The following is a 26,259-nucleotide window of genomic DNA, read 5'->3' as shown; positions in this document are numbered from 1 at the left end:
GGTGAGCAGTGGGTTAAACTGAATATCCCCCCCTCCCTCCCCCACTAATTTGCTCCTCGTTGTGCCTTCTCTCGCGATTCCACGTCTATTTAAAAAATGTGTAGATGCAAAGCTTTAGTCATTTGATTATTGAGCGGAATTAATTAAAGAAACACTTTTTTTTTTACAAAAAAGAAAGAGAAAACTCTTAAGTTTGGAAATTCCCGAGGGGAAAGGTTCTTGCAGCCGGGCCGTTCGGAGCTGGAGAGATCACGACGGGGGCAGGCAGTTCAACTTGGAGCTAATGTTTCAGAAGGTGTCCGCGCCCGCCCGCGTCCGCGCCCGCCCGCGTCCGCGCCCGCCCGCGTCCGCGCCCGCCCGTGTCTCCTTGTCGGTCTGTATATCCGTGTCTGACGCCCTCAGTTCCCCCTGGGCAATCTGCACTGCACCCTCACCAGCCAACGCCTGCAGTCCGCGGAGATCCGGAATGTTCTCTGATACAACGCACTTCTGCCGGATGGTGGACGTCTGAAATCAAAATTGTTGGGTGTTGGTCGAGGAATGAACGGGGGGTCCTGGGACCCAGAGATCTTTGAATAGTCCCATGGGGGTCGACCTGAATCATTGGAGTCGAAAGGTGGAAGCTCAGTGTTGGTCTCACTTGAAAGACGGCACCTCCAACAGTGCAGCACTCCCTCGTCGGCCCTTGTCGGCCTAGATCATGTGCTCAAGTCTGTGGCATAAAAGAACGAATTTGCATTTCTATAGCACCTTTCTCGACCTCAGGACGTCCCTAAGCGCTTTACAGCCAATTAAGTACTTTGTGAATTGTGGTCACTGTTGTAATGTAGGCAATGCGGCAGCCAATTTGCGCACAGCAAGATCCCACAAACAGCAATGTGATAAATGACCAGATCATCTGTTTTTTGTGATCTTGGTTGAGGGATAAATATCGGCCCCAGGACACCGGGGAGAACTCCCCCCTGCTCTTCTTCAAAATAGTGGCTATGGGGTTTTTTACGACCGTCTGAGAGGGCAGACGGGGCCTCAGTTTAACGTCTCAGCTGAAAGACGGCCCCTCCGACAGTGCGGCGCTCCCTCAGTACCGGCCCTCCGACAGTGCGGCGCTCCCTCAGTACCGGCCCTCCGACAGTGCGGCGCTCCCTCAGTACCGGCCCTCCGACAGTGCGGCGCTCCCTCAGTACCGGCCCTCCGACAGTGCGGCGCTCCCTCAGTACCGGCCCTCCGACAGTGCGGCGCTCCCTCAGTACCGGCCCTCCGACAGTGCGGCGCTCCCTCAGTACCGGCCCTCCGACAGTGCGGCGCTCCCTCAGTACCGGCCCTCCGACAGTGCGGCGCTCCCTCAGTACCGGCCCTCCGACAGTGCGGCGCTCCCTCAGTACCGGCCCTCCGACAGTGCGGCGCTCCCTCAGTACCGGCCCTCCGACAGTGCGGCGCTCCCTCAGTACCGGCCCTCCGACAGTGCGGCGCTCCCTCAGTACCGGCCCTCCGACAGTGCGGCGCTCCCTCAGTACCGGCCCTCCGACAGTGCGGCGCTCCCTCAGTACCGGCCCTCCGACAGTGCGGCGCTCCCTCAGTACCGCCCTTCCGACAGTGCGGCGCTCCCTCAGTACCGCCCCCCCGACAGTGCGGCGCTCCCTCAGTACCGACCCTCCGACAGTGCGGCGCTCCCTCAGTACCGGCCCTCCGACAGTGCGGCGCTCCCTCAGTACCGGCCCTCCGACAGTGCGGCGCTCCCTCAGTACCGGCCCTCCGACAGTGCGGCGCTCCCTCAGTACCGGCCCTCCGACAGTGCGGCACTCCCTCAGTACCGACCCTCCGACACTCCCTCAGTACTGGCACTGGGGAGTGTCGGCCTGGATTATGGGGTTCAAGTCCCTGGAGTGGGGACTCGAACCTACGACCTTCTGATTCAGAGGCGAGAGAGAGAGAGAGCTACACACTGAGTCACGGCCAACACCACAGTCAGACGTTGAGATGCCAATAGTATTTGGGTTTTAGAAAGAGATGCACAGAACATAAAAGCAATGAAGTAACAACAAATTTGGGCAAAGTTGTTTCATTAAAAGGGGCATCAGCGCGAAGCCTGATCTTGCCCCCTCGTCCCAGTATCCACCACACACTTTGCCAAAGGGATCCCTGGATAAAGATCATAGGAACAGGAGGAGGCCGTTCAGCCCCTCGAGTCTGTTCCATGGGAGCAGGAGGAGGCCATTCAGCCCCTCGAGCCTGTTCCGCCATTCAATTCGATCATGGCTGATCTGTAGATCAGAAGTATAATGTTACATAAATCCTATTTAACAGATTCTCAGACCCATGAGACAGTGCTACATTGTCAGATGTTTATTGATATTTGACAGCATATCGAGATTACTCGGAACTGATGGACCTCTATATACTCACAAGTAGAAGGTCCATCGGGGAAATACAAACGATACATCTCATGGCTATTTGCAGTGCTGGGACTCAACTTGTTCGAAATCAGCTCATGTTTACACAGGTTAACAAACAATCACAATTATTTAACTCTCCGTCTCATTCCCGCTCTGTCCTCGGCCTCTGACTCTGTTCCAATGAAGCTCGAGGATCAGGCACTTTACAACTTTCCAAACTCAACACTGATTTCAATAACTTCAGATCAGAACCACTGCTCCCATTTTCTCAGACAGCGGGTGCTGGTAATGGTTCTGCTGTTGCCTTTTACACCTCCTCTAGACCCATCTCTTGTTTCTCTACTTGTCCCGTTCCCACCCTCCGTGCCTTGCACCATCATCCCCTTTTGTCATTTAATCACTCCTGCCCCCCCACCCGATCTGCAGACCTCTTTCCCCCCCCCCCCTGCCTTTTGTTCTTTCCTTTCTCTGGCTCTGTACTTGCTTATAAACTGCTAAATCACTAACTTCTTCCAATTCTGACGACAGGTCATCGACCTGCAATGTTAACTCTCGTTTCTCTCTCTCTCTCTACAGATGCTGCCCGGGTCTGTAGAGAGAGAGAAACGAGAGTGTTTCTCAGCGTTTTTTTCTTTGCTAGTTCCGATTTCCAGCGTCCGTGTTTGACTCCCTCTCACCTGCTGCCTTTGCCTCTTGCTCTGACCTTCTCTGTTACCTGAGGGTGCCAGCTCCCTCGTCTTAAGGCCATTCTTTAATATGTTCACCATGGACTCATCGTTCTATCTTTTCCGTTACCTTTAAACTAGATTGTCCTGTTGCTAGGCTTTGTGTTGAGAGAATCTTACAGCACAGAAGGAGGGCCGTTCGGCCCATCGAGTCCGTGCCGGCTCTCTGCAAGAGCAATCCAGCTAGTCCCACTCCCCCGCCCTTTCCCCGTAGCACGTTTTTTTCCTTTCAAGTACTTATCCGGTTCCCTTTTAAAGGCCACGATTGAATCTGCCTCCACCCACCCCCTCGGGCAGTGCGCTCCAGATCCTAACCGCTCGCTGTTCGGGGCCCAGGGCCGCTATGTTAAATGTAACGACCTACAGGGGGAGGCGATATAAACTCAATGGTACAATGTTAATGGGAGTGTAGGAACAGAGAGACTTGGGGTCTTGTAAAAAGAACGTAGAGGCACTGGAGAAGGTTAAACGTTGACATCGAGTCTCAAGTCCCTGTCTCTGTCCCTTTAATACATTTTAGAAGTATCGTACACAATGAGTTACTTTTATGGAGGGCAGCCGACTCCCCCTACTCTTCCTCCAGCAGGTCTGGTGGTGTTGCCAACACCTCCTTTAAACAGGGAGCAGCGACGCCACCTCGCGATTACACTTCACGCGGTGAAAGTTGAAGAGGCGCATAGTCGGTGTTTTCGAACCCGTCGCTGACGGGCGGTTTGGAGCAGTCGAGATTGGCGTAAAGTTGGGTTTCCGGCTCGTCCTGCCAGCCGTTCCCCTGTCCAGAGCTTTCCTGAGGATTCTCGTAAACCCAAGCATCTGCCGCGGTGTCCTGCACAATCTGGAAATCGTAGAATCGTAGGATCTTACAGCACAGAAGGAGGACGTTCGGCCCGTCGTGCCCGTGCTGGCTCTTTTCCCCATAACCCTGCAAATTAGTCCTCGTCAGGTACATGTCCAATTGCCTTTTGAAACTTCCCATGGAATCTGCTCCCACCGCCCTTTCAGGGAGCGCGTTCCAGATCATAACGACCCTCCATGTGAAAAAAATGTCTCCTCATCTCCCCCTCTGGTTCTTTTGCCAATTACCTTAAATCTGTGTCCTCTGGTTACCGACCCTCCTGCCACTGGAAACAGTTTCTCCTTATTTACTCCATCAAAACCCCTCATGATTTTGAACCCCTCGATTAAATCTCCCCTTAACCTTCTCTGCTCCAAGGAGAACAATCCCAGCTTCTCCAGTCTCTCCACGTAACTGAAGTCCCTCATCCCTGGTCCCATTCTGGTAAATCTCCCCCGCACCCTCTCCAAGGCCTTGACATCCTTCCTAAAGAGAACGATAAGTTGAATTTGTTCCCATTTTTCCTCTTCTGTCCTGGAGATGTGGAACCACAATCATGATTAGACCACACCCTGGGACATGGGGTATATACCCTCACTGGGGTTTGGACGCTCAATGGGGCGTCTGTACCCCAGGCAGGGTCCGTGAATCCTCGGTCATGTTCAGACACTCGCTGAGTACAGACTGCCACTGGAGAAGATACCCAGTGAGTATTCGATCCTCATTGGGCGACTGATCCTCACTGGGAGACAGATCCCGAGTTTCCAGCCCCTTCCCCCCCCCGTATCTCGCCCATGTGCGAGTCTAGACCGGGTGTGCGTTTGCCTCTGTGGGACCCTCGCCCGAAAGCTGCACGCATCACGAGTAGATCCCCCCTCTGGTACATTCATTCCCTTCCCTATCTCAGAGGAATTAAAGTTAATTGTACTCCCCGTCCCCCCCGGCAACCACAATCCCCAACTAGGTTCCTCAAACTCGGCCATGAGCTGCGACCCTGGTAACTCGCTGCTCTCAATTTCGCTGCAGCTGGCGAGCCATTGAAGGGGCAGCTTGCAGTTTTAAGTAAATACGCAGCCTCTTACTGTGCTTACCTGAGGCACAGGATCGTGTCTGGCTGTGTCCATCGGAGCTCGGTTACACTCCCTCACTCTCCTCTTTCTAGAACACAGGCAGGAGAAGGTGAGCACCAAACTCCCACAGCCCCTGTAAACTCGTTCCCCACCCTCCCACATTTAATCTCCTCCCACAGCCCCTGTACACTCTCCCCTATCACTGACTCTCCCCACCCATTTAATCTCCCCCCACAGCCCCTGTACACTCTCCCCTATCACGGACTCTCCCCACCCATTTAATCTCCTCCCGCAGCCCCTGTACACTCTCCCCTATCACGGACTCTCCCCACCCATTTAATCTCCTCCCGCAGCCCCTGTACACTCTCCCCTATCACGGACTCTCCCCACCCATTTAATCTCCTCCCACTGCCCCTGTACACTCTCCCCTATCACGGACTCTCCCCACCCATTTAATCTCCCCCCACAGCCCCTATACACTCTCCCCTATCACGGACTCTCCCCACCCATTTAATCCCTTCCCACAGCCCCTGTACACTCTCCCCTATCACGGACTCTCCCCACCCATTTAATCCCTTCCCACAGCCCCTGTACACTCTCCCCTATCTACCCACTCTACCCCTCCTCCCCCATATTCTAATGTCAGAAACCCTCGGGAACAATCATTTACTCCCCCTGCCCCATCACACGCCCCATACTCCGTGAATGAAACAATCAGGGTACTTACTGCAGAATGACCATCAGTAGACACAAGCTACACATAATGCCAGCTGTGACCAACCCACCGTACAGTCCTTCTTTAATCATCATCCATAGAGGGTCGCCCACATCTACAAGAAGAAATGGGCAGTGATTGGGATTGTAATATCACCTGGCTCGACACATGTGACAATTTTTCCTTGGTTCCAAAACTTTCTAACCCTGGGAGTGTTTGATGGGACAGTGTAGAGGGAGCTTTACTCTGTATCTAACCCTGTACCTGCCCTGGGAGTGTTTGACGGGACAGTGTAGAGGGAGCTTTACTCTGTATCTAACCCTGTACCTGCCCTGGGAGTGTTTGACGGGACAGTGTAGAGGGAGCTTTACTCTGTATCTAACCCTGTACCTGCCCTGGGAGTGTTTGATGGGACAGTGTAGAGGGAGCTTTACTCTGTATCTAACCCTGTACCTGCCCTGGGAGTGTTTGATGGGACAGTGTAGAGGGAGCTTTACTCTGTATCTAACCCTGTACCTGCCCTGGGAGTGTTTCATGGGACAGTGTAGAGGGAGCTTTACTCTGTATCTAACCCTGTACCTGCCCTGGGAGTGTTTGACGGGACAGTCATAGAGAGTCATAGAGTCATACAGCACGGATAGAGGCCCTTCGGCCCATCGTGTCCGCGCCGGCCATCAGCCCTGTCTACTCTAATCCCATATTCCAGCATTTGGTCCGTAGCCTTGTATGCTATGGCATTTCAAGTGCTCATCCAAATGCTTCTTGAATGTTGTGAGGGTTCCTGCCTCCACAACCCTTTCAGGCAGTGAGTTCCAGACTCCAACCACCCTCTGGGTGAAAAAGTTCTTTCTCAAATCCCCTCTAAACCTCCCGCCTTTTACCTTGAATCTATGTCCCCTTGTTATAGAACCCTCAACGAAGGGAAAAAGCTCCTCAGTATCCATCCTATCTGTGCCCCTCATAATTTTGTACACCTCAATCATGTCCCCCCTCAGCCTCCTCTGCTCCAAGGAAAACAAACCCAATCTTCCCAGTCTCTCTTCATAGCTGAAGCGCTCCAGCCCTGGTAACATCCTGGTGAATCTCCTCTGCACCCTCTCCAAAGCGATCACATCCTTCCTGTAGTGTGGTGACCAGAACTGCACACAGTACTCCAGCTGTGGCCTAACCAGTGTTTTATACAGCTCCATCATAACCTCCTTGCTCTTATATTCTATGCCTCGGCTAATAAAGGCAAGTATCCAATATGCCTTCTTTACCACCTTATCTACCTGTTCCGCCGCCTTCAGGGATCTGTGAACTTGCACACCAAGATCCCTCTGACCCTCTGTCTTGCCTAGGGTCCTCCCATTCATTGTGTATTCCCTTGCCTTGTTAGTCCCTCCAAAGTGCATCACCTCGCACTTTTCCGGGTTAAATTCCATTTGCCACTGTTCCGCCCATCTGACCAACCCATCTATATCGTCCTGCAGACTGAGGCTATCCTCCTCGCTATTTACCAACCTACCAATTTTTGTATCATCAGCGAACTTACTGATCATACCTTTAACATTCATATCCAAGTCATTAATGTAGACCACAAACAGCAAGGGACCCAGCACCGATCCCTGTGGTACCCCACTGGCCACAGGCTTCCAGTCACAAAAACAACCTTCGACCATCACCCTCTGCCTTCTGCCACTAAGCCAGTTTTGTATCCAAAGTGCCAAGGCACCCTGGATTCCATGGGCTCGTACCTTCTTGACCAGTCTCCTGTGCGGGACTTTATCGAAGGCCTTACTGAAATCCATGTAGACCACATCCACTGCGTTACCCTCATCCACACGCCTAGTCACCCCCTCAAAAAATTCAATCAAATTAGTCAGACATGATCTTCCCTTGACAAAGCCATGTTGACTATCCCTGATTAATCCTTGCTTCTCCAAGTGGAGACTAATTTTGTCCTTCAGAATTTTTTCCAATAATTTTCCTACCACTGATGTTAGGCTCACTGGCCTGTAGTTCCCCGGTTTTTCCCTACTCCCCTTCTTGAATAATGGTACTACATTAGCGGTTCTCCAGTCCTCTGGCACATCCCCTGTGGCCAGAGAGGTTCTGAATATATGTGTCAGAGCCCCCGCAATCTCCTCCTTTGCCTCACACAGTGTAGAGGGAGCTTTACTCTGTATCTAACCCTGTACCTGCCCTGGGAGTGTTTGATGGGACAGTGTAGAGGGAGCTTTACTCTGTATCTAACCCTGTACCTGCCCTGGGAGTGTTTGATGGGACAGTGTAGAGGGAGCTTTACTCTGTATCTAACCCTGTAGCTGCCCTGGGAGTATTTGACGGGACAGTGTAGAGGGAGCTTTACTCTGTATCTAACCCTGTACCTGCCCTGGGAGTGTTTGACGGGACAGTGTAGAGGGAGCTTTACTCTGTATCTAACCCTGTACCTGCCCTGGGAGTGTTTGATGGGACAGTGTAGAGGGAGCTTTACTCTGTATCTAACCCTGTACCTGCCCTGGGAGTGTTTGATGGGACAGTGTAGAGGGAGCTTTACTCTGTATCTAACCCTGTACCTGCCCTGGGAGTGTTTGACGGGACAGTGTAGAGGGAGCTTTACTCTGTATCTAACCCTGTACCTGCCCTGGGAGTGTTTGATGGGACAGTGTAGAGGGAGCTTTACTCTGTATCTAACCCTGTACCTGCCCTGGGAGTGTTTGATGGGACAGTGTAGAGGGAGCTTTACTCTGTATCTAACCCCCTGTACCTGCCCTGGGAGTGTTTGATGGGACAGTGTAGAGGGAGCTTTACTCTGTATCTAACCCTGTACCTGCCCTGGGAGTGTTTGACGGGACAGTGTAGAGGGAGCTTTACTCTGTATCTAACCCTGGGGAGTGTTTGATGTTGACACCGGGTGCCTGAAACGGAGACCGTTTGATTCCCAGCAGCGACGTTCCTCACAATCCCAAAATTTGCCCAAAATTCCAAAACACCGCAAAGAAGTCCCGTGTAATCGGACGAAGGTGAAAAAGTATTTCTTACCTTTCGAAAATAAATAGAATTTCAAAGTGTCCTTTCCCTGCCGATTGCTCCCCACACACAAAGCATTAAAGTTCCCGTCGCTCCTTTTCACCGTCAATGTGCTTCTCGCCTCTTGGCCTCTGACCTCTGAAGAAACTTTGAATTCCTTCCCGGTGTAGTTGCCGTGGATGCTCCTCTGGTCAAGAAGCCACCAGGTCCTTGCTGGCGGGTTGGCCCTGACTGAACAGACGCAGGTAACCGCTGCTGCCCGGGTGCAGTTGGAGTGCAGGAGAACCTTGGGTCTGTCTGTGGACAAGTTAAGTCGCAATCGTGATTTCTTACCGGTTGCTATGGCCACTGAATATCGAGGAGATGACTGCACAGCTGCATAGTAACGAGGCCTGTGTCTATACAGCCATGTTATCAGATCCAAACCTCGTGATCTGCATCGTACAACGATATATTGCTGATTCACTCCCACGAGGAGTGGTTGAGGCGAATAGTGTAGATGCAATTCAGCGATAAACACATGAGGGAGAAAGGAATAGAAGGATATGGTGATAGGGTGAGATGGAGTAGGGAGGGAGGAGGCTCGTGTGGAGCATAAACACCGGGATAGACCAGTTGGGCCGAATGGCCTGTTTCCCAGCCAATTTGCGCACAGCAAGGTCCCACAAACAGCAATGAGATAAATGGCCAGTTCATCTGTGACTTTGGTTGAGGGATTAATATTGGCCCCAGGACACCGGGGAGAACTCCCCCCTGCTCTTCTTCGAAATAGTGGCCGTGGGATCTTTTACATCCACCTGAGAGGGGCAGACGGGGCCCTCGGTTTAATATCTCATCTGAAAGACGGCATCTCCGACAGTGCGACGCTCCCTCAGTACTGACCTTCCGACAGCGCGGCGCTCCCTCAGTACCGACCCTCCGACAGTGCAGCGCTCCCTCAGTACTGACCCTCGGACAGCACGGCGCTCCCTCAGTACTGACCCTCCGACAGCACGGCGCTCCCTCAGTGCCGACCCTCCGACAGCGCGGCGCTCCCTCAGTACTGACCCTCCGACAGTGCGGCGCTCCCTCAGTACTGACCCTCCGACAGTGCGGCGCTCCCTCAGTACTGACCCTCCGACAGTGCAGCATTCCCTCAGTACTGACCCTCCGACAGTGCGGCGCTCCCTCAGTACTGACCCTCCGACAGTGCAGCGCTCCCTCAGTACCGACCCTCCGACAGCGCGGCGCTCCCTCAGTACTGACCCTCCGACAGTGCAGCACTCCCTCCGTACTGGGCACTGGGGAGTGTCGGCCTGGGATTATGGGGCTCGAGTCTCTGGAGTGGGGGCTCGAACCCACGACCTTCTGACTCGGGGGCGAGAGAGAGTGAGAGCTACCCATTGAGTCATGGCTGCCACTTCCTGGGCGAGTATTTTCTGTATTTTCGTGACCTTCTGTGAAGATGTTAATTCTGGATTTAGCTCAAGATAAACATCCCCACACAACATTTTGTCTGTGTCTTTACGTTTCTAATTCCACATATCCCATCTTCATTCCACATCCCTGAGCAGAACACTCAAACCCCCAACTTGGGGCCCAATCTGTAAATGTTGATATCTGTACAAACATGTCGGATGATGCCCATAAATGCTTTTATATTCCAACTCACCAGAGGTTGGCCAAAACCTGTACAGGAAGAGGAGATCTATCCTCCTACTGCAATTTGCATTTATATAGTGCCTTTAACCCAGGGCGCTTCACAGGAGCGTAAATCAGACAAAATTTGACACCGAGCCACATAAGGAGATATTAGAACAGGTGATCAAAAGCTTGGTCAAAGAGGTAGGTTTTAAGGAGCGTCTTAAAGGAGGAGAGAGAGAGGCGGAGAGGTTTAGGGAGGGAATTCCAGAGCTTAGGGCCCAGGCAGCTGAAGGCACGGCCGCCAATGGTGGAGCGATGGAAATCGGAGGATGCGCAAGAGGCCAGAATTGGAGGAGCGCAGAGATCTCGGAGGGTTTGTAGGGGCTGGAGGAGGTTACAGGGGTAGGGAGGGGGGCGAGGAGGGATTTGAACACAAGGATGAGAATTTTAAAATCGAGGCGTTCCCGGACCGGGAGCCGATGTCGGTCAGCGAGCACAGGGGGTGATGGGTGAACGGGACTCGGTGCGAGTTAGGATACGGGGGCAGCAGAGTTTTGGATGAGCTGAAGTTTACGGAGGGTGGGAGATGGGAGGCCGGCCAGGAGGACATTGGACTGTGTTAACTTGGGCTGGATTGGATTCAACTTATCTCTCCTGACATTGGATATCCCATCTCCGTTGTGCATAAAACACTTACACTCCACACTGACGAAGAACAGGGTGGAGTTGCTGGAACCCAGTGTGTTTCCCGCCGTGCAGTAGAACCAAGCATCGAGCTCCCGCGTTACAAGACCCAGGTTGATGGACGCTGTCCTTGTGTTTAACTCAGTCCTATTGCTCCCGTCGATCCTGAACCAGCTGTAGTTAGTGGCCGGCGGGTTACTCTTGCTGAAACAGGATAATGTTACGTTGTCCCCCTCTTTTATTCCATGCTCGGCCCCGACGACCCTCACCGCTGTTTCCTTGGGAGGATCTGAAAGAAAATAAAAGCAGTTCGGCTAGAAAGTGGTCTGTTTTAAGCCCCTCCCCTCCTTATGAAGTTCTCAAACGTCTGAAAGAGGGTTGGTGATCAACTTGATCACCAAGATCCTGGATCTTGTTCGGCCCCCGGTGAAGGGCCGAGGTTGAAAAGAGCCAACAAACAACTCGCATTTAAATAGAGCCTTTAACAAAGTAAAAAGGACCCGAGACGCTTCACAGGAGCAATTATCAAAATTTGGCACCGAGCCACATGAGATATTAGGAGAGGTGACCAAAAGCTTGGTCAAAGAGGTAGGTTTTAAGGAGCAGACAGAGGTGGAGAGAGAGAGGCGGAGAGGTTTAGGGAGGGAATTCCAGAGCTTAGGGCCCAGGCAGCTGAAGGCACGGCCGCCAATGGTGGAGCGATGGGAATCGGGGGATGGACAAGAGGCCAGAATTGGAGGAGCGCAGAGATCTCCGGGGGTTTGTAGGGCTGGAGGAGGTTACAGAGATAGGGAGGCGGGGAGAGGGGTTGGTGAGGCACGAGGAGGCCATGGAGGGATTTGAACACGAGGATGAGAACTTTAAAATTGAGGCGTTCCCGGACCGGGAACCAATGTAGGTCAGCGAGCACAGGGGGTGATGGGTGAACGGGACTCGGTGCGAGTTGGGATACGGGGGCAGCAGAGTTTTGGATGAGCTGAAGTTTACGGAGGGTGGGAGAAAGGAGATTGGCCAGGGGGACATTGGACTTGTAACCAACTGTGTTAACTTGGGCTGGATTGGATTCAACTTATCTCTCCTGACATTGGATATCCCATCTCCGTTGTGCATAAAACACTTACACTCCACACTGACGAAGAACGGGATGGAGTTGCTGGAACCCAGTGTGTTTCCCGCCGTGCAGTAGAACCAAGCATCGAGCTCCCGCGTTACAAGACCCAGGTTGATGGACGCTGTCCTTGTGTTTAACTCAGTCCTATTGCTCCCATCGATCCTGAACCAGCTGTAGTTAGTGGCCGGCGGGTTACTCTTGCTGAAACAGGATAATGTTACGTTGTCCCCCTCTTTTATTCCTTGGTCGGCCCCGACGACCCTCACCGCTGTTTCCTTGGGAGAATCTGAAAGAAAATAAAAGCAGTTCGGCTAGAAAGTGGTCTGTTTTAAGCCCCTCCCCTCCTTATGAAGTCCTCAAACGTCTGAAAGAGGGTTGGTGATCAACTTGATCACCAAGATCCTGGATCTTGTTCGGCCCCCGGTGAAGGGCCGAGGTTGAAAAGAGCCAACAAACAACTTGCATTTACATAGAGCCTTTAACAAAGTAAAAACTTCACAGGAGCTTAAATCAGACACAATATGATATGATGAGGGTGGGTTTGAGGGATGTGATGAGATGGTAGGTGGGTTTGAGGGATGTGATGAGATGGTAGGTGGGTTTGAGGGATGTGATGAGATGGTAGGTGGGTTTGAGGGATGTGATGAGATGGGTAGGTGGGTTTGAGGGATGTGATGAGATGGTAGGTGGGTTTGAGGGATGTGATGAAATGGGTGGTTGGGTTTGGGGGATGTGATGAGATGGGTAGGTGGGTTTGAGGGATGTGATGAGATGGTAGGTGGGTTTGAGGGATGTGATGAGATGGTAGGTGGGTTTGAGGGATGTGATGAGATGGTAGGTGGGTTTGAGGGATGTGATGAGATGGTAGGTGGGTTTGAGGGATGTGATGAGATGGTAGGTGGGTTTGAGGGATGTGATGAGATGGGTGGTTGGGTTTGGGGGATGTGATGAGATGGGTAGGTGGGTTTGAGGGATGTGATGAAATGGGTGGTTGGGTTTGGGGGATGTGATGAGATGGGTAGGTGGGTTTGAGGGATGTGATGAGATGGTAGGTGGGTTTGAGGGATGTGATGAGATGGTAGGTGGGTTTGAGGGATGTGATGAGATGGGTGGTTGGGTTTGGGGGATGTGATGAGATGGGTAGGTGGGTTTGAGGGATGTGATGAAATGGGTGGTTGGGTTTGGGGGATGTGATGAGATGGGTAGGTGGGTTTGAGGGATGTGATGAGATGGGTAGGTGGGTTTGAGGGATGTGATGAGATGGGTGGTTGGGTTTGGGGGATGTGATGAGATGGGTAGGTGGGTTTGAGGGATGTGATGAGATGGGTAGGTGGGTTTGGGGGATGTGATGAGATGGGTAGGTGGGTTTGGGGGATGTGATGAGATGGGTAGGTGGGTTTGAGGGATGTGATGAGATGGGTAGGTGGGTTTGAGGGATGTGATGAGATGGGTAGGTGGGTTTGAGGGATGTGATGAGATGGGTAGGTGGGTTTGGGGGATGTGATGAGATGGGTAGGTGGGTTTGAGGGATGTGATGAGACGGGTGGGTGGGTTTGAGGGATGTGATGAGACGGGTAGGTGGGTTTGGGGGATGTGATGAGATGGGTAGGTGGGTTTGAGGGATGTGATGAGATGGGTAGGTGGGTTTGGGGGATGTGATGAGATGGTAGGTGGGTTTGGGGGATGTGATGAGACGGGTGGGTGGGTTTGAGGGATGTGATGAGATGGGTAGGTGGGTTTGAGGGATGTGATGAGATGGGTAGGTGGGTTTGAGGGATGTGATGAGATGGTAGGTGGGTTTGGGGGATGTGATGAGACGGGTGGGTGGGTTTGAGGGATGTGATGAGATGGGTAGGTGGGTTTGAGGGATGTGATGAGATGGGTAGGTGGGTTTGAGGGATGTGATGAGATGGGTAGGTGGGTTTGGGGGTTGTGATGAGATGGGTAGGTGGGTTTGGGGGTTGTGATGAGATGGGTAGGTGGGTTTGGGGGATGTGATGAGATGGTAGGTGGGTTTGAGGGATGTGATGAGATGGGTAGGTGGGTTTGAGGGATGTGATGAGATGGGTAGGTGGGTTTGAGGGATGTGATGAGACGGGTGGGTGGGTTTGAGGGATGTGATGAGATGGTAGGTGGGTTTGAGGGATGTGATGAGATGGGTAGGTGGGTTTGAGGGATGTGATGAGATGGGTAGGTTGGTTTGAGGGATGTGATGAGATGGGTAGGTGGGTTTGAGGGATGTGATGAGATGGGTAGGTGGGTTTGAGGGATGTGATGAGATGGGTGGTTGGGTTTGGGAGATGTGATGAGATGGGTAGGTGGGTTTGAGGGATGTGATGAGATGGTAGGTGGGTTTGAGGGATGTGATGAGATGGGTAGGTGGGTTTGAGGGATGTGATGAGATGGTAGGTGGGTTTGAGGGATGTGATGAGATGGGTAGGTGGGTTTGAGGGATGTGATGAGATGGGTAGGTGGGTTTGAGGGATGTGATGAGATGGGTGGTTGGGTTTGGGGGATGTGATGAGATGGGTAGGTGGGTTTGAGGGATGTGATGAGACGGGTGGGTGGGTTTGAGGGATGTGATGAGATGGGTAGGTGGGTTTGAGGGATGTGATGAGACGGGTGGGTGGGTTTGAGGGATGTGATGAGATGGTAGGTGGGTTTGGGGGATGTGATGAGATGGGTGGTTGGGTTTGGGGGATGTGATGAGATGGTAGGTGGGTTTGGGGGATGTGATGAGATGGGTGGTTGGGTTTGGGGGATGTGATGAGATGGGTAGGTGGGTTTGAGGGATGTGATGAGATGGGTAGGTGGGTTTGGGGGATGTGATGAAATGGGTAGGTGGGTTTGAGGGATGTGATGAGACGGGTGGGTGGGTTTGAGGGATGTGATGAGATGGTAGGTGGGTTTGGGGGATGTGATGAGATGGGTGGTTGGGTTTGGGGGATGTGATGAGATGGTAGGTGGGTTTGGGGGATGTGATGAGATGGGTGGTTGGGTTTGAGGGATGTGATGAGATGGGTAGGTGGGTTTGGGGGATGTGATGAGATGGGTAGGTGGGTTTGAGGGATGTGACGAGATGGGTAGGTGGGTTTGGGGGATGTGATGAGATGGGTAGGTGGGTTTGAGGGATGTGATGAGATGGGTAGGTGGGTTTGAGGGATGTGATGAGATGGGTAGGTGGGTTTGAGTGATGTGATGAGATGGTAGGTGGGTTTGAGGGATGTGATGAGATGGTAGATGGGTTTGAGGGATGTGATGAGATGGGTAGGTGGGTTTGAGGGATGTGATGAGATGGTAGGTGGGTTTGAGGGATGTGATGAGATGGGTAGGTGGGTTTGAGGGATGTGATGAGATGGGTAGGTGGGTTTGAGGGATGTGATGAGATGGTAGGTGGGTTTGAGGGATGTGATGAGATGGGTAGGTGGGTTTGAGGGATGTGATGAGATGGGTAGGTGGGTTTGAGGGATGTGATGAGATGGGTAGGTGGGTTTGAGGGATGTGATGAGATGGGTAGGTGGGTTTGAGGGATGTGATGAGATGGGTAGGTGGGTTTGAGGGATGTGATGAGATGGGTAGGTGGGTTTGAGGGATGTGATGAGATGGGTAGGTGGGTTTGAGGGATGTGATGAGATGGGTAGGTGGGTTTGAGGGATGTGATCAGATGGGTAGGCGGGCTTGAGGACTGTGATGAGGAGATCAGTAGGTGGGGTTTGCCTATCTGAAAGGAACAGAATTCTTAGCCCTGAAGACCTGGCCTAAAGATTCTCCCACCATATTTCATTGAAACACATGTCCCTGATTGGATGAAATTAAACCCAATTCACCTACAGACCAGATTTTCCTTACGTTTAATATTTAAGGTGATGTTTTCATAAGACAAGACACCAGAGTTTTTAACTTTGCACCGAATAACTTTGTTCTGGTGACTGAAGGAGGGAACGAAGGTCAGAATAGTCGAGAACACCCAACTCCTGTTCTGTTGTTCAGTCTTCATTTGTGAGGCTGATCCATGCAAAGCCCCAATCAAATTCCATTTCAGAGTAGGTTGAATCCTATCACAGTTACTGACAAAGGTGCAGCTTATATTCACAGGGTCACCTTCAATTATATCCTCAGAGTGTGAGATGATCGGTTTATCTGGACGATCTAATGAAGAGAAAAACATTCATCACCAAGGGAATATTATTACTTTGCTTAACGTCACAGCTCTTATTTCAGATGAAGCTTTGTCCTGATCAAGGTTTCAATGCTGAGGAATAGAGGAGAGGTCCCTCTGCACTGTCCCATCAAACACTGTCCCATCAAACACTGTCCCATCAAACACTGACCCATCAAACACTGACCCATCAAACACTGACCCATCAAACACTGACCCATCAAACACTAGCCCAACTGACCCATCAAACACTGACCCATCAAACACTGACCCATCAAACACTAGCCCAACTGACCCATCAAACACTGACCCATCAAACACTGACCCATCAAACACTAGCCCAACTGACCCATCAAACACTGTCCCATCAAACACTGACCCATCAAACACTGTCCCATCAAACACTGACCCATGAAACACTGACCCATCAAACACTGACCCATCAAGCACGGACTGGCTTTGGGAAGACCCAGGGTCAGAGGGTCAGCTATTCACTGCATCTTCTGAAACTTGTCGGATTTTCGATTGTAAAAAAGAGGGAAAGACAGGAACAAACCTGAAACCAGTAACTGGACATTACTCGGGTAACTGTACTTGAAAGACGCTCCCAGCTCGATCCTAAAGCGATAGAGACCACGGTCAGACAATTTGATGTCGTTTATGACCAAGGAGCAGTCTCTGCTCCTGAGATCACCTCCCAGCTTGATCCTGTCGTTGACTTGGTGAGTTTTGTTGCTATCGTAAACAGGAGATGGTTGACGATTCTTGTACCAGATACCCACGTATTTTGTTGGTTGCACATTTGAAGGGAAGTGGTACGTGCATGGGATTACCGCGCACAAGCCTCTCTGCGCTGTTACCGTGGTGGGTATTGATGCAGACCAGTCCAGACACCATGCACCTAGGCAGGCAAAAGATGTAACGTTATCTGGTTGACTCCACCCTTCTGTTCTGGCTCACGTTCACATAAAATTACATCGAATTAACCGCACATAAACGGGCCATTCGGCCCAACTGGTCTATCCCGGTGTTTATGCTCCACACGAGCCTCCTCCCTCCCTACTTCATCTCACCCTATCACCATATCCTTCTATTCCTTTCTCCCTCATGTGTTTATCCAGCTTCCCCTTAAATCCATCTACACTATTCACCTCAACTACTCCTTGTGGGAGCGAGTTCCACATTCTCACCACTCTCTGGGTAAAGGAGTTTCTCCTGAATTCCCTATTGGATTTATTAGTGACTATCTTATATTTATGGCCCTTAGTTTTGGTCTTCCCTAAAAGTGGAAACATCTTATCTACGTCTTATAACTTCTCAGTTCTGGTAACATCCTTGTAAATCTTTTTGCACCTTCTCCAGTGCCTCTATATCCTTTTTAAAGTATGGAGACCAGAACTGTGCACAGTGCTCCAAGTGTGGTCCAACCAAGGTATATGGAGTCCAGAACTGTGCACAGTGCTCCGAGTGTGGTCTAACCAAGGTATATGGAGACCAGAACTGTGCACAGTGCTCCAAGTGTGGTCTAACCAAGGTATATGGAGATGAGAGCTGTGCCCAGTTCTCCAAGAGTGGTCTAACCAAGGTATATGGAGACCAGAACTGTGCACAGTTCTCCAAGAGTGGTCTTACCAAGGTATATGGAGACCAGAACTGTGCACAGTGCTCCAAGTGTGGTCTAACCAAGGTATATGGAGTCCAAGTGTGAGATTCCTACTTGACATGGAATTTGCTTGACATACGATTTGCAGCGACAGTAGCGATTCCCCAAAGTCTCTCTGCCGTCTGCAAAGCACAAGTCAGGCGTGTAATGGAATTCGATCCACTTGCCTGGGTGGGTTGCTTTCTGTAATAACACTCGAGAAGCTCGACACTATCCAGGACAAGGCAGTCCGTTTGATCGGCGGCCTGTCCATCACCTTAAACCCCCACTCCCAACCCCACTGGCGCACAGTGGCTGCAGTGTGTACCATCCACAGGATGCACTGCAGCAACTCGCCAAGGCTTCTTCGACAGCACCTCCCAAACCCACGACCTCTACCACCTAGAAGGACAAGGGCAGCAGGCACATGGGAACACCACCACCTGCACGTTCCCCTCCAAGTCACACACCATCCCGACTTGGAAATATATCGTCCGTTCCTTCATCGTCGCTGGGTCAAAATCCTGGAACTCCCTTCCTAACAGCACTGTGGGAGAACCTTCACCACACGGACTGCAGCGGTTCAAGAAGGCGGCTCACCACCACCTTCTCAAGGGGCAATTAGGGATGGGCAATAAATGCCGGCCTCGCCAGCGACGCCCACATCCCTAGCATGAATTTTTTTAAAAGGTGACTGAGAGCGGATCTAACAGAGGTGTACAAGATCTTAATTAGATTGAAACTGATAATTACTTCATCTCTGTGACAGTGGGACAAGTGGGTACAGGATCACATTGGGGAAAGGGGAATTAGGGATATTGGAAGGAAGGTTATTTTCACAAGATGCATGGTGCCCAATCCTTTGAGAAGCAACTGGAATCTGTGACAGCGGTACGACGATATCTTTCCAGATAGCTGAGCAACAATAAATTGACAGGGCTCCCACACCCATGTTTACCTTGTGTCCGCCCCCGCCTCAGCCCATCTGCTGCTGAAACCCTCATCCGTGCCTTTGTCCCCTCCAGGCTCGACTATTCCAACGCTCTCCTGGCCGGCCTCCCATCTCCCACCCTCCGCAAATTTCAGCTCATCCAAAACTCTGCTGCCCCCCCGTATCCTAACTCGCACCGAGTCCCGTTCACCCATCACCCACCTGTGCTCGCTGACCCACATCGACTCCTGGTCCGGCAACACCTCGATTTTAAAATCCTCATCCTCGTGTTCAAATCCCTCCTCGCCACCCCTCCCTATCTCTGTGACCTCCTCCAGCCGTACGAACCCTCCGAGATCTCTGCTCCCCTCCAATTCTGGCCTCTTGCACATCCCCCGATTCCCATCGCTCCACCATTGGCGGCCGTGCCTTCAGCTGCCTGGGCCCTAAGCTCTGGAATTCCCTCCCTAAACCTCTCCGCCTCTCTCTCTCCTCCTTTAAGATGCTCCTTAAAACCTACCTCTTTGACCAGGCTTTTGGTCACCTGTCCTAATATCTCCTTATGTGGCTCGGTGCCAAATTTCAGTCTGATTTACGCTCCTGTGAAGCTCCTTGGGGACGTTTTACTACTTTAAGGGCGCTATATAAATGCAAGGTGTTGTTGTTAGTGTTGACAGGGCAGTTCAGACTCTCAGTCGGATTTGTACAGTGGTGGAAATCAAACCCGAGGAATTGCACATTGATTGCACAACAATTCACAAGCGCAGCCAGTGTGATGGACACATTCTTACCTTGCACTAGTGCCAGGAAACATGCAGCTATTTCTGGTCGGGACATGGTCACATTATCAGAACTGCCCAGAACTTCTGAAAGGGAAATGAAAGTTATTTATGGTGCAATGAAATCAAACATGGTAAATTGACTCACTTTGAGCTGTACGACTGGGGCCCTGCTCGGGGGCTTCAACAAAATATTGAATGCTCATCAAAGAGAGGGACATTAACATTGGACAGTGAAGCACATTGATATTTCAGGCACCCAGTGTCAGCATCAAACACTCCCAGGGCAGGTACAGGGTTAGATACAGAGTAAAGCTCCCTCTACACTGTCCCGTCAAACACTCCCAGGGCAGGTACAGGGTTAGATACAGAGTAAAGCTCCCTCTACACTGTCCCATCAAACACTCCCAGGGCAGGTACAGGGTTAGATACAGAGTAAAGCTCCCTCTGCACTGTCCCGTCAAACACTCCCAGGGCAGGTACAGGGTTAGATACAGAGTAAAGCTCCCTCTACACTGTCCCATCAAACACTCCCAGGGCAGGTACAGGGTTAGATACAGAGTAAAGCTCCCTCGACACTGTCCCATCAAACACTCCCAGGGCAGGTACAGGGTTAGATACAGAGTAAAGCTCCCTCTACACTGTCCCATCAAACACTCCCAGGGCAGGTACAGCACGGGTTAGATACAGAGTAAAGCTCCCTCTACACTGTCCCATCAAACACTCCCAGGGCAGGTACAGCATGGGTTTCAGGCAGTGCATTCCAGATCATAACAACTCGCTGCATAAAAAAATGTCTCCTCATCTCCCCCTCTGGTTCTTTTGCCAATTACTAGAAGTAAAGGGAATTAGGGGTTATGGGGAGCGGGCAGGAAATTGGACATGAAGCTGAGTTCGGATCGGTCAATGCCCTGTGGGTGGCGGAGAGGGCCCAGGGGCTATGTGGCCGGGTCCTGCTCCGACTTCTTGTGCTCTTTAGATTTGTGGTTGGGATCAGATCAGCCATGATCTTATTGAATGGCGGAGCAGGCTCGAGGGGCCGATTGGCCTACTCCTGCTCCAATTTCTTATGTTCTTATGTTCTTATCTTAAATCTGTGTCCTCTGGTTACCGACCCTCCTGCCACTGGAAACAGTTTCTCCTTATTTACTCTATCAAAACCCCTTCATGATTTTGAACACCTCGATTAAATCTCCCCTTAACCTTCTCTGCTCTACGGAGAACAATCCCAGCTTCTCCAGTCTCTCCACATAACTGAAGTCCCTCATCGCTGTTATGGTACCATCTGACACGGGACTTTTACAGAACCTTAGAAGCCACAGTGATTTCCTTCCCCATTGAACACCAAACACAATTGCCACGTAATAATGGGGAGTGTGAGCTCTTACTCAATGTGTAGCCCTTTCGCCTTTGAGTCCCACTCTAGAGACTTGAGCACATAATCTAGGCTGACACTCCAGTGCAGTGCTGAGGGAGTGTCGGAGATGCTGACGTTCGGGTGAGTCGTTAAACCGAGGGCCCCGTCTGCCCCTCTCAGGTGGGACGTAAAAGATCCCACGGCCACTATTTTGAAGAAGAGCAGGGGGGAGTTCTCCCCGGGGTCCTGGGACCGATATTTATCCCTCAATCAACATCGCCTGAACAAATTATGCGGTCGTTATCAAATTGCCGTTTGTGGGATCTTGCTGTGCGCAAATTGGCTGCCGCGTTTCCTGCATTACAACAGTGAGCACACTTCAAAAAAAAAAGTACTTCATTGGCCGTAAAGCGCTTTGGGACGTCCTGAGGTCCTTACTTTCTTTAAATGATTTGCCAGCCGCTCTCCACGGTTACTGGACTGTCCCTGTCAGGAAGAAATACAGGAACTGCTCGCAGGTGAATGCTCAGAATAAAACCCAGTAGAGACGGCCTTCACTCAGATGAAGTTAAGGAAGTGGGGCAGATGGAGAAGGTTCGAGATGTAACAGCAGAGCGCTGGGACCGCAGAGTGAGTAATTGGTTTAGAGAAAAAACGTGCATTTCTCTCGCACCTTTCACCCCCTCAGGACGTCCCAAAACGCTTTACAGCCGATGAAGTACTTTTTTTTTAATGAAATGTAGCCACTGTTGTAATGTAGGAAATGCGGTAGCTGATTGGCGCACAGCAAGATCCCAAAAACAGCAATGTGATAAATGACCCAGATCATCTGTTTTTTTTAGTGATGTTTGTTGAGGGATAAATATCGGCCCCAGGACACCGGGGAGAACTCCCCCTGCTCTTCTTCAAAATAGTGGCCGTGGGATCTTTTACGTCCAACTGAGAGGGGCAGACGGGGCCTCGGTTTAATGTCTCATCTGAAAGACGGCGCCTCCGACAATGCGGCGCTCCCTCAGTACTGACCCTCCGACAGTGCGGCGCTCCCTCAGGACCGACCCTCCGACAGTGCGGCGCTCCCTCAGTACCGACCCTCCGACAGTGCAGCGGTCCCTCAGTACTGACCCTCCGACAGTGCGGCGCTCCCTCAGTACTGACCCTCCGACAGTGCGGCGCTCCCTCAGTACTGACCCTCCGACAGTGCAGCGCTCCCTCAGTACTGACCCTCCGACAGTGCGGCGCTCCCTCAGGACCGACCCTCCGACAGTGCGGCGCTCCCTCAGTACCGACCCTCCGACAGTGCAGCGGTCCCTCAGTACTGACCCTCCGACAGTACGGCGCTCCCTCAGTACTGACCCTCCGACAGTGCGGCGCTCCCTCAGTACTGACCCTCCGACAGTGCAGCGGTCCCTCAGTACTGACCCTCCGACTGTGCGGCCCTCCCTCAGTACTGACCCTCCGACAGTGCAGCGGTCCCTCAGTACTGACCCTCCGACAGTGCGGCGCTCCCTCAGCACTGACCCTCCGACAGTGCGGCGCTCCCTCAGGACCGACCCTCTGACAGTGCAGCGCTCCCTCAGTACCGACCCTCCGACAGTGCGGCGCTCCCTCAGTACCGACCCTCCGACAGTGCAGCGGTCCCTCAGTAATGACCCTCTGACAGTGCGGCGCTCCCTCAGTACTGACCCTCCGACAGTGCGGCGCTCCCTCAGTACTGACCCTCCGACAGTGCGGCGCTCCCTCAGTACTGACCCTCCGACAGTGCAGCGGTCCCTCAGTACTGACCCTCCGACTGTGCGGCCCTCCCTCAGTACTGACCCTCCGACAGTGCAGCGGTCCCTCAGTACTGACCCTCCGACAGTGCGGCGCTCCCTCAGCACTGACCCTCCGACAGTGCAGCGCTCCCTCAGTACTGACCCATCGACAGTGCAGCACTCCCTCAGTACTGACCCTCTGACTGTGCGGCGCTCCCTCAGTACTGACCCTCCGACAGTGAGGCGCTCCCTCAGTACTGACCCTCCGACAGTGCAGCGCTCCCTCAGCACTGACCCTCCGACAGTGCGGCGCTCCCTCAGGACCGACCCTCCGACAGTGCAGCGGTCCCTCAGTACTGACCCTCCGACAGTGCGGCGCTCCCTCAGTACTAACCCTCCGACAGTGCGGCGCTCCCTCAGTACTGACCCTCCGACAGTGCGGCGCTCCCTCAGTACTGACCCTCCGACAGTGCAGCGGTCCCTCAGTACTGACCCTCCGACAGTGCGGTGCTCCCTCAGCACTGACCCATCGACAGTGCAGCACTCCCTCAGTACTGACCCTCCGACTGTGCGGCGCTCCCTCAGTACTGACCCTCCGACAGTGAGGCGCTCCCTCAGTACTGACCCTCCGACAGTGCGGCGCTCCCTCAGTACCGACCCTCCGACAGTGCGGCGCTCCCTCAGTACCGACCCTCCGACAGTGCGGCGCTCCCTCAGTACTGACCCTCCGACAGTGCGGCGCTCCCTCAGTACCGACCATCCGACAGTGCAGCACTCCCTCAGTACCAACCCTCCGACGGTGCGCGCTCCCTCAGTACCAACCCTCCGACAGTGCGGCGCTCCCTCAGTACCGACCCTCCGACAGTGCAGCACTCCCTCAGTACTGACCCTCCGACAGTGCGGCGCTCCCTCAGTACTGACCCTCCGACAGTGCGGCGCTCCCTCAGTACTGACCCTCCGACAGTGCAGCGGTCCCTCAGTACTGACCCTCCGACAGTGCGGTGCTCCCTCAGCACTGACCCATCGACAGTGCAGCACTCCCTCAGTACTGACCCTCCGACTGTGCGGCGCTCCCTCAGTACTGACCCTCCGACAGTGAGGCGCTCCCTCAGTACTGACCCTCCGACAGTGCGGCGCTCCCTCAGTACCGACCCTCCGACAGTGCGGCGCTCCCTCAGTACCGACCCTCCGACAGTGCAGCGCTCCCTCAGTACTGACCCTCCGACAGTGCGGCGCTCCCTCAGTACCGACCATCCGACAGTGCAGCACTCCCTCAGTACCAACCCTCCGACGGTGCGCGCTCCCTCAGTACCAACCCTCCGACAGTGCAGCACTCCCTCAGTACTGACCCTCCGACAGTGCAGCACTCCCTCAGTACTGGCACCGGGGAGTGTCAGCCTGGATTATGGGGCTCGAGTCTCTGGAGTGGGGGCTCGAACCCACGACCTTCTGACCTGCTGCAGGTTGTGCTGAGTCCAAACAGATGTGTCAAAGGGACAGAAAACGCATCGTGTGAGGGAGAAGATTATTGTCTGCTTAAACTTACCCGATCTCGACTGGCTGTTCCTCAAACTGATGGTCCAACAGTGTGAGACTGGATGGGAGACTGCGTTGATACAAAAAAAGGACCTTGCTTGCAACTAGCTGAGATTAGTGCTGAAACAGCCCATTTCGTCGAGTTAAAACGGGAACTGCGGCTGGGTCACAGAGTTCAACACTGGGGCGAACCCTATAGCACTCAGAATCGCCCCGCAGATCAAGACTGGACCTCCTGGAGGATTAATAACTTGCATTTCTATCGGGCCTTTCACCACCTCAGGACCTCCCTAAACGTTTCACAACCAATGAAGTACTTTTTGAAGTGTGCTCACTGTTGTAATGTAGGAAACGCAGCAGCCAATTTGCGCACAGCAAGATCCCACAAACAGCAATGTGATAAATGACCAGATCATCTGCTTTTTTTCGCGATGTTTGTTGAGGGATAAATATTGGCTCCAGGACACCGGGGAGAACTCCCCCCTGCTCTTCTTCGAAATAATGGCCTTGGGATCTGAGAGGGCAGATGGGGGCCCTCGGTTTAATGTCTCAGCTGAAAGACGGCACCTGCGACAGTGCGGCGCTCCCTCAGTACCGACCCTCCGACAGTGCAGCGCTCCCTCAGTACTGACCCTCCGACAGTGCGGCACTCCCTCAGTACTGACCCTCCGACTGTGCGGCGCTCCTTCAGTACTGACCCTCCGACAGTGCGGCGCTCCCTCAGTACTGACCCTCCGACAGTGCGGCGCTCCATCAGTACTGACCCTCCGACAGTGCGGCGCTCCCTCAGTACTGACCCTCCGACAGTGCAGCGCTCCCTCAGTACTGACCCTCCGACAGTTCAGCGCTCCCTCAGTACTGACCCTCCGACAGTTCAGCGCTCCCTCAGTACTGACCCTGCGACAGTGCAGCGCTCCCTCAGTACTGACCCTGCGACAGTGCAGCGCTCCCTCAGTACTGACCCTCCGACAGTGCGGCGCTCCCTGAGTACTGACCCTCCGACAGTGCGGCACTCCCTCAGTACCGACCCTCCGACAGTGCGGCGCTCCCTCAGTACTGACCCTGCGACAGTGCGGCACTCCCTCAGTACCGACCCTCCGACAGTGCGGCGCTCCCTCAGTACTGGGCACCGGGGAGTGCCGCCCTGGATTACGGGGCTCAAGTCTCTGGAGTGGGGGCTCGAACCCACAACCTTCTGACTCAGAGATGAGAAAGAGAGAGCGAGGAGAGAGAGAGAGAGAGAGAGACAGAGAGAGAGAGAGAGAGACAGAGAGACCAACTGGCACCATTTCATTCCTACATTACAACAGTGACTACACTTCAAAAGTACTTCATTGGCTGTAAAGCGCTTTGGGAGCTCCTGAGGTCATTAAAGGCGCTTTATAATTGCACGTCTCTTTTTTAAAAATACCTCGTCTGAAAAACCCAGTCTTGCCAGCAGATGGTGAAGTCACATTACACTCACAGCTATAGACACTCATACTGGGAGCAGGATAGTGGCCCCCAGCTCTTAAAGAGGAATTACCATCTGACTAACGTGCTCAAGAGGCACTTTAAAGGATCTGCAAAGGGGCGAGTGAGATTTTCAATCCTTTGGCTGGCAACTTTTGTTGGGTGAGGGGATTAAGGGTTACGGAACCAAGGCGGGTAGATGGAGTTAAGATACGGATCAGCCATGATCTAATTGAATGGAGGAACAGGCTCGAGGGGCTGAATGGCCTCCTCCTGTTCCTATGTAACTCCAGAGCAATAACTGTCTTGCTGGATGAATGCTTTTTGGAGATTTTGGAGGCCATTCAGCCCCTTGACTCTGTTACATAGGAACAGGAGGAGGCCATTCAGCCCCTCGAGCCTGTTCCGCCATTCACTTAAATCATGGCTGATCTGTATCTTAACCCCATTTACCCGCCTTGGTTCTGTAACCCTTAATCCCCTC

At 52.7% G+C, this 26,259-nt stretch overlaps 1 protein-coding gene across 3 annotated transcripts; it reads right to left on the bottom strand.

The window, feature by feature from the left end:
- Nucleotides 1–357: 357 nt before the first annotated feature.
- Nucleotides 358–24,394, bottom strand: LOC137306233 (myelin-associated glycoprotein-like). Of its 3 annotated transcripts, none has more exons than XM_067975362.1 (10): nt 24,334–24,394; nt 19,692–19,766; nt 16,884–17,228; nt 16,018–16,317; nt 12,179–12,454; nt 11,071–11,346; nt 8,763–9,047; nt 5,751–5,853; nt 5,045–5,111; nt 358–712 (listed from the first exon to the last, which is right to left on the bottom strand). In XM_067975362.1, exons 2-10 carry the CDS (start codon nt 19,735–19,737, stop codon nt 707–709), a joined length of 1,704 nt encoding a protein of 567 aa, XP_067831463.1. In that variant the 5' UTR covers nt 19,738–19,766; nt 24,334–24,394; the 3' UTR covers nt 358–706. The 3 variants fall into 3 exon arrangements, with proteins under 3 accessions (XP_067831463.1, XP_067831461.1, XP_067831462.1); XM_067975360.1 differs by lacking the exon at nt 358–712 and adding an exon at nt 2,843–4,040; XM_067975361.1 differs by lacking the exon at nt 358–712 and adding an exon at nt 2,843–3,953.
- Nucleotides 24,395–26,259: the final 1,865 nt, after the last annotated feature.

This window comes from Heptranchias perlo, chromosome 42 (genome assembly GCF_035084215.1).
Source record: "Heptranchias perlo isolate sHepPer1 chromosome 42, sHepPer1.hap1, whole genome shotgun sequence".
In the NCBI taxonomy this organism is placed as follows: domain Eukaryota; kingdom Metazoa; phylum Chordata; class Chondrichthyes; order Hexanchiformes; family Hexanchidae; genus Heptranchias; species Heptranchias perlo.
The sequence above is the reverse complement of the archived record's forward strand: the minus strand, read 5'-3'. Positions and strand labels throughout refer to the sequence as shown.

Bases quoted from the DNA above. Each gene is read 5' to 3' on its own strand.
- LOC137306233 (XM_067975360.1), bottom strand. From the start codon at position 19,737: ATGTCCCGACCAGAAATAGCTGCATGTTTCCTGGCACTAGTGCAAG. The intron at 16,318-16,883 runs GTTTGTTCCTGT...TCTCTTCATTAG, and splicing joins TGTCCAGTTACTGGTTTCAG to ATCGTCCAGATAAACCGATC. The intron at 5,854-8,762 runs GTAAGAAATACT...TTCTTCTTGTAG, and splicing joins ATTCTATTTATTTTCGAAAG to ATGTGGGCGACCCTCTATGG.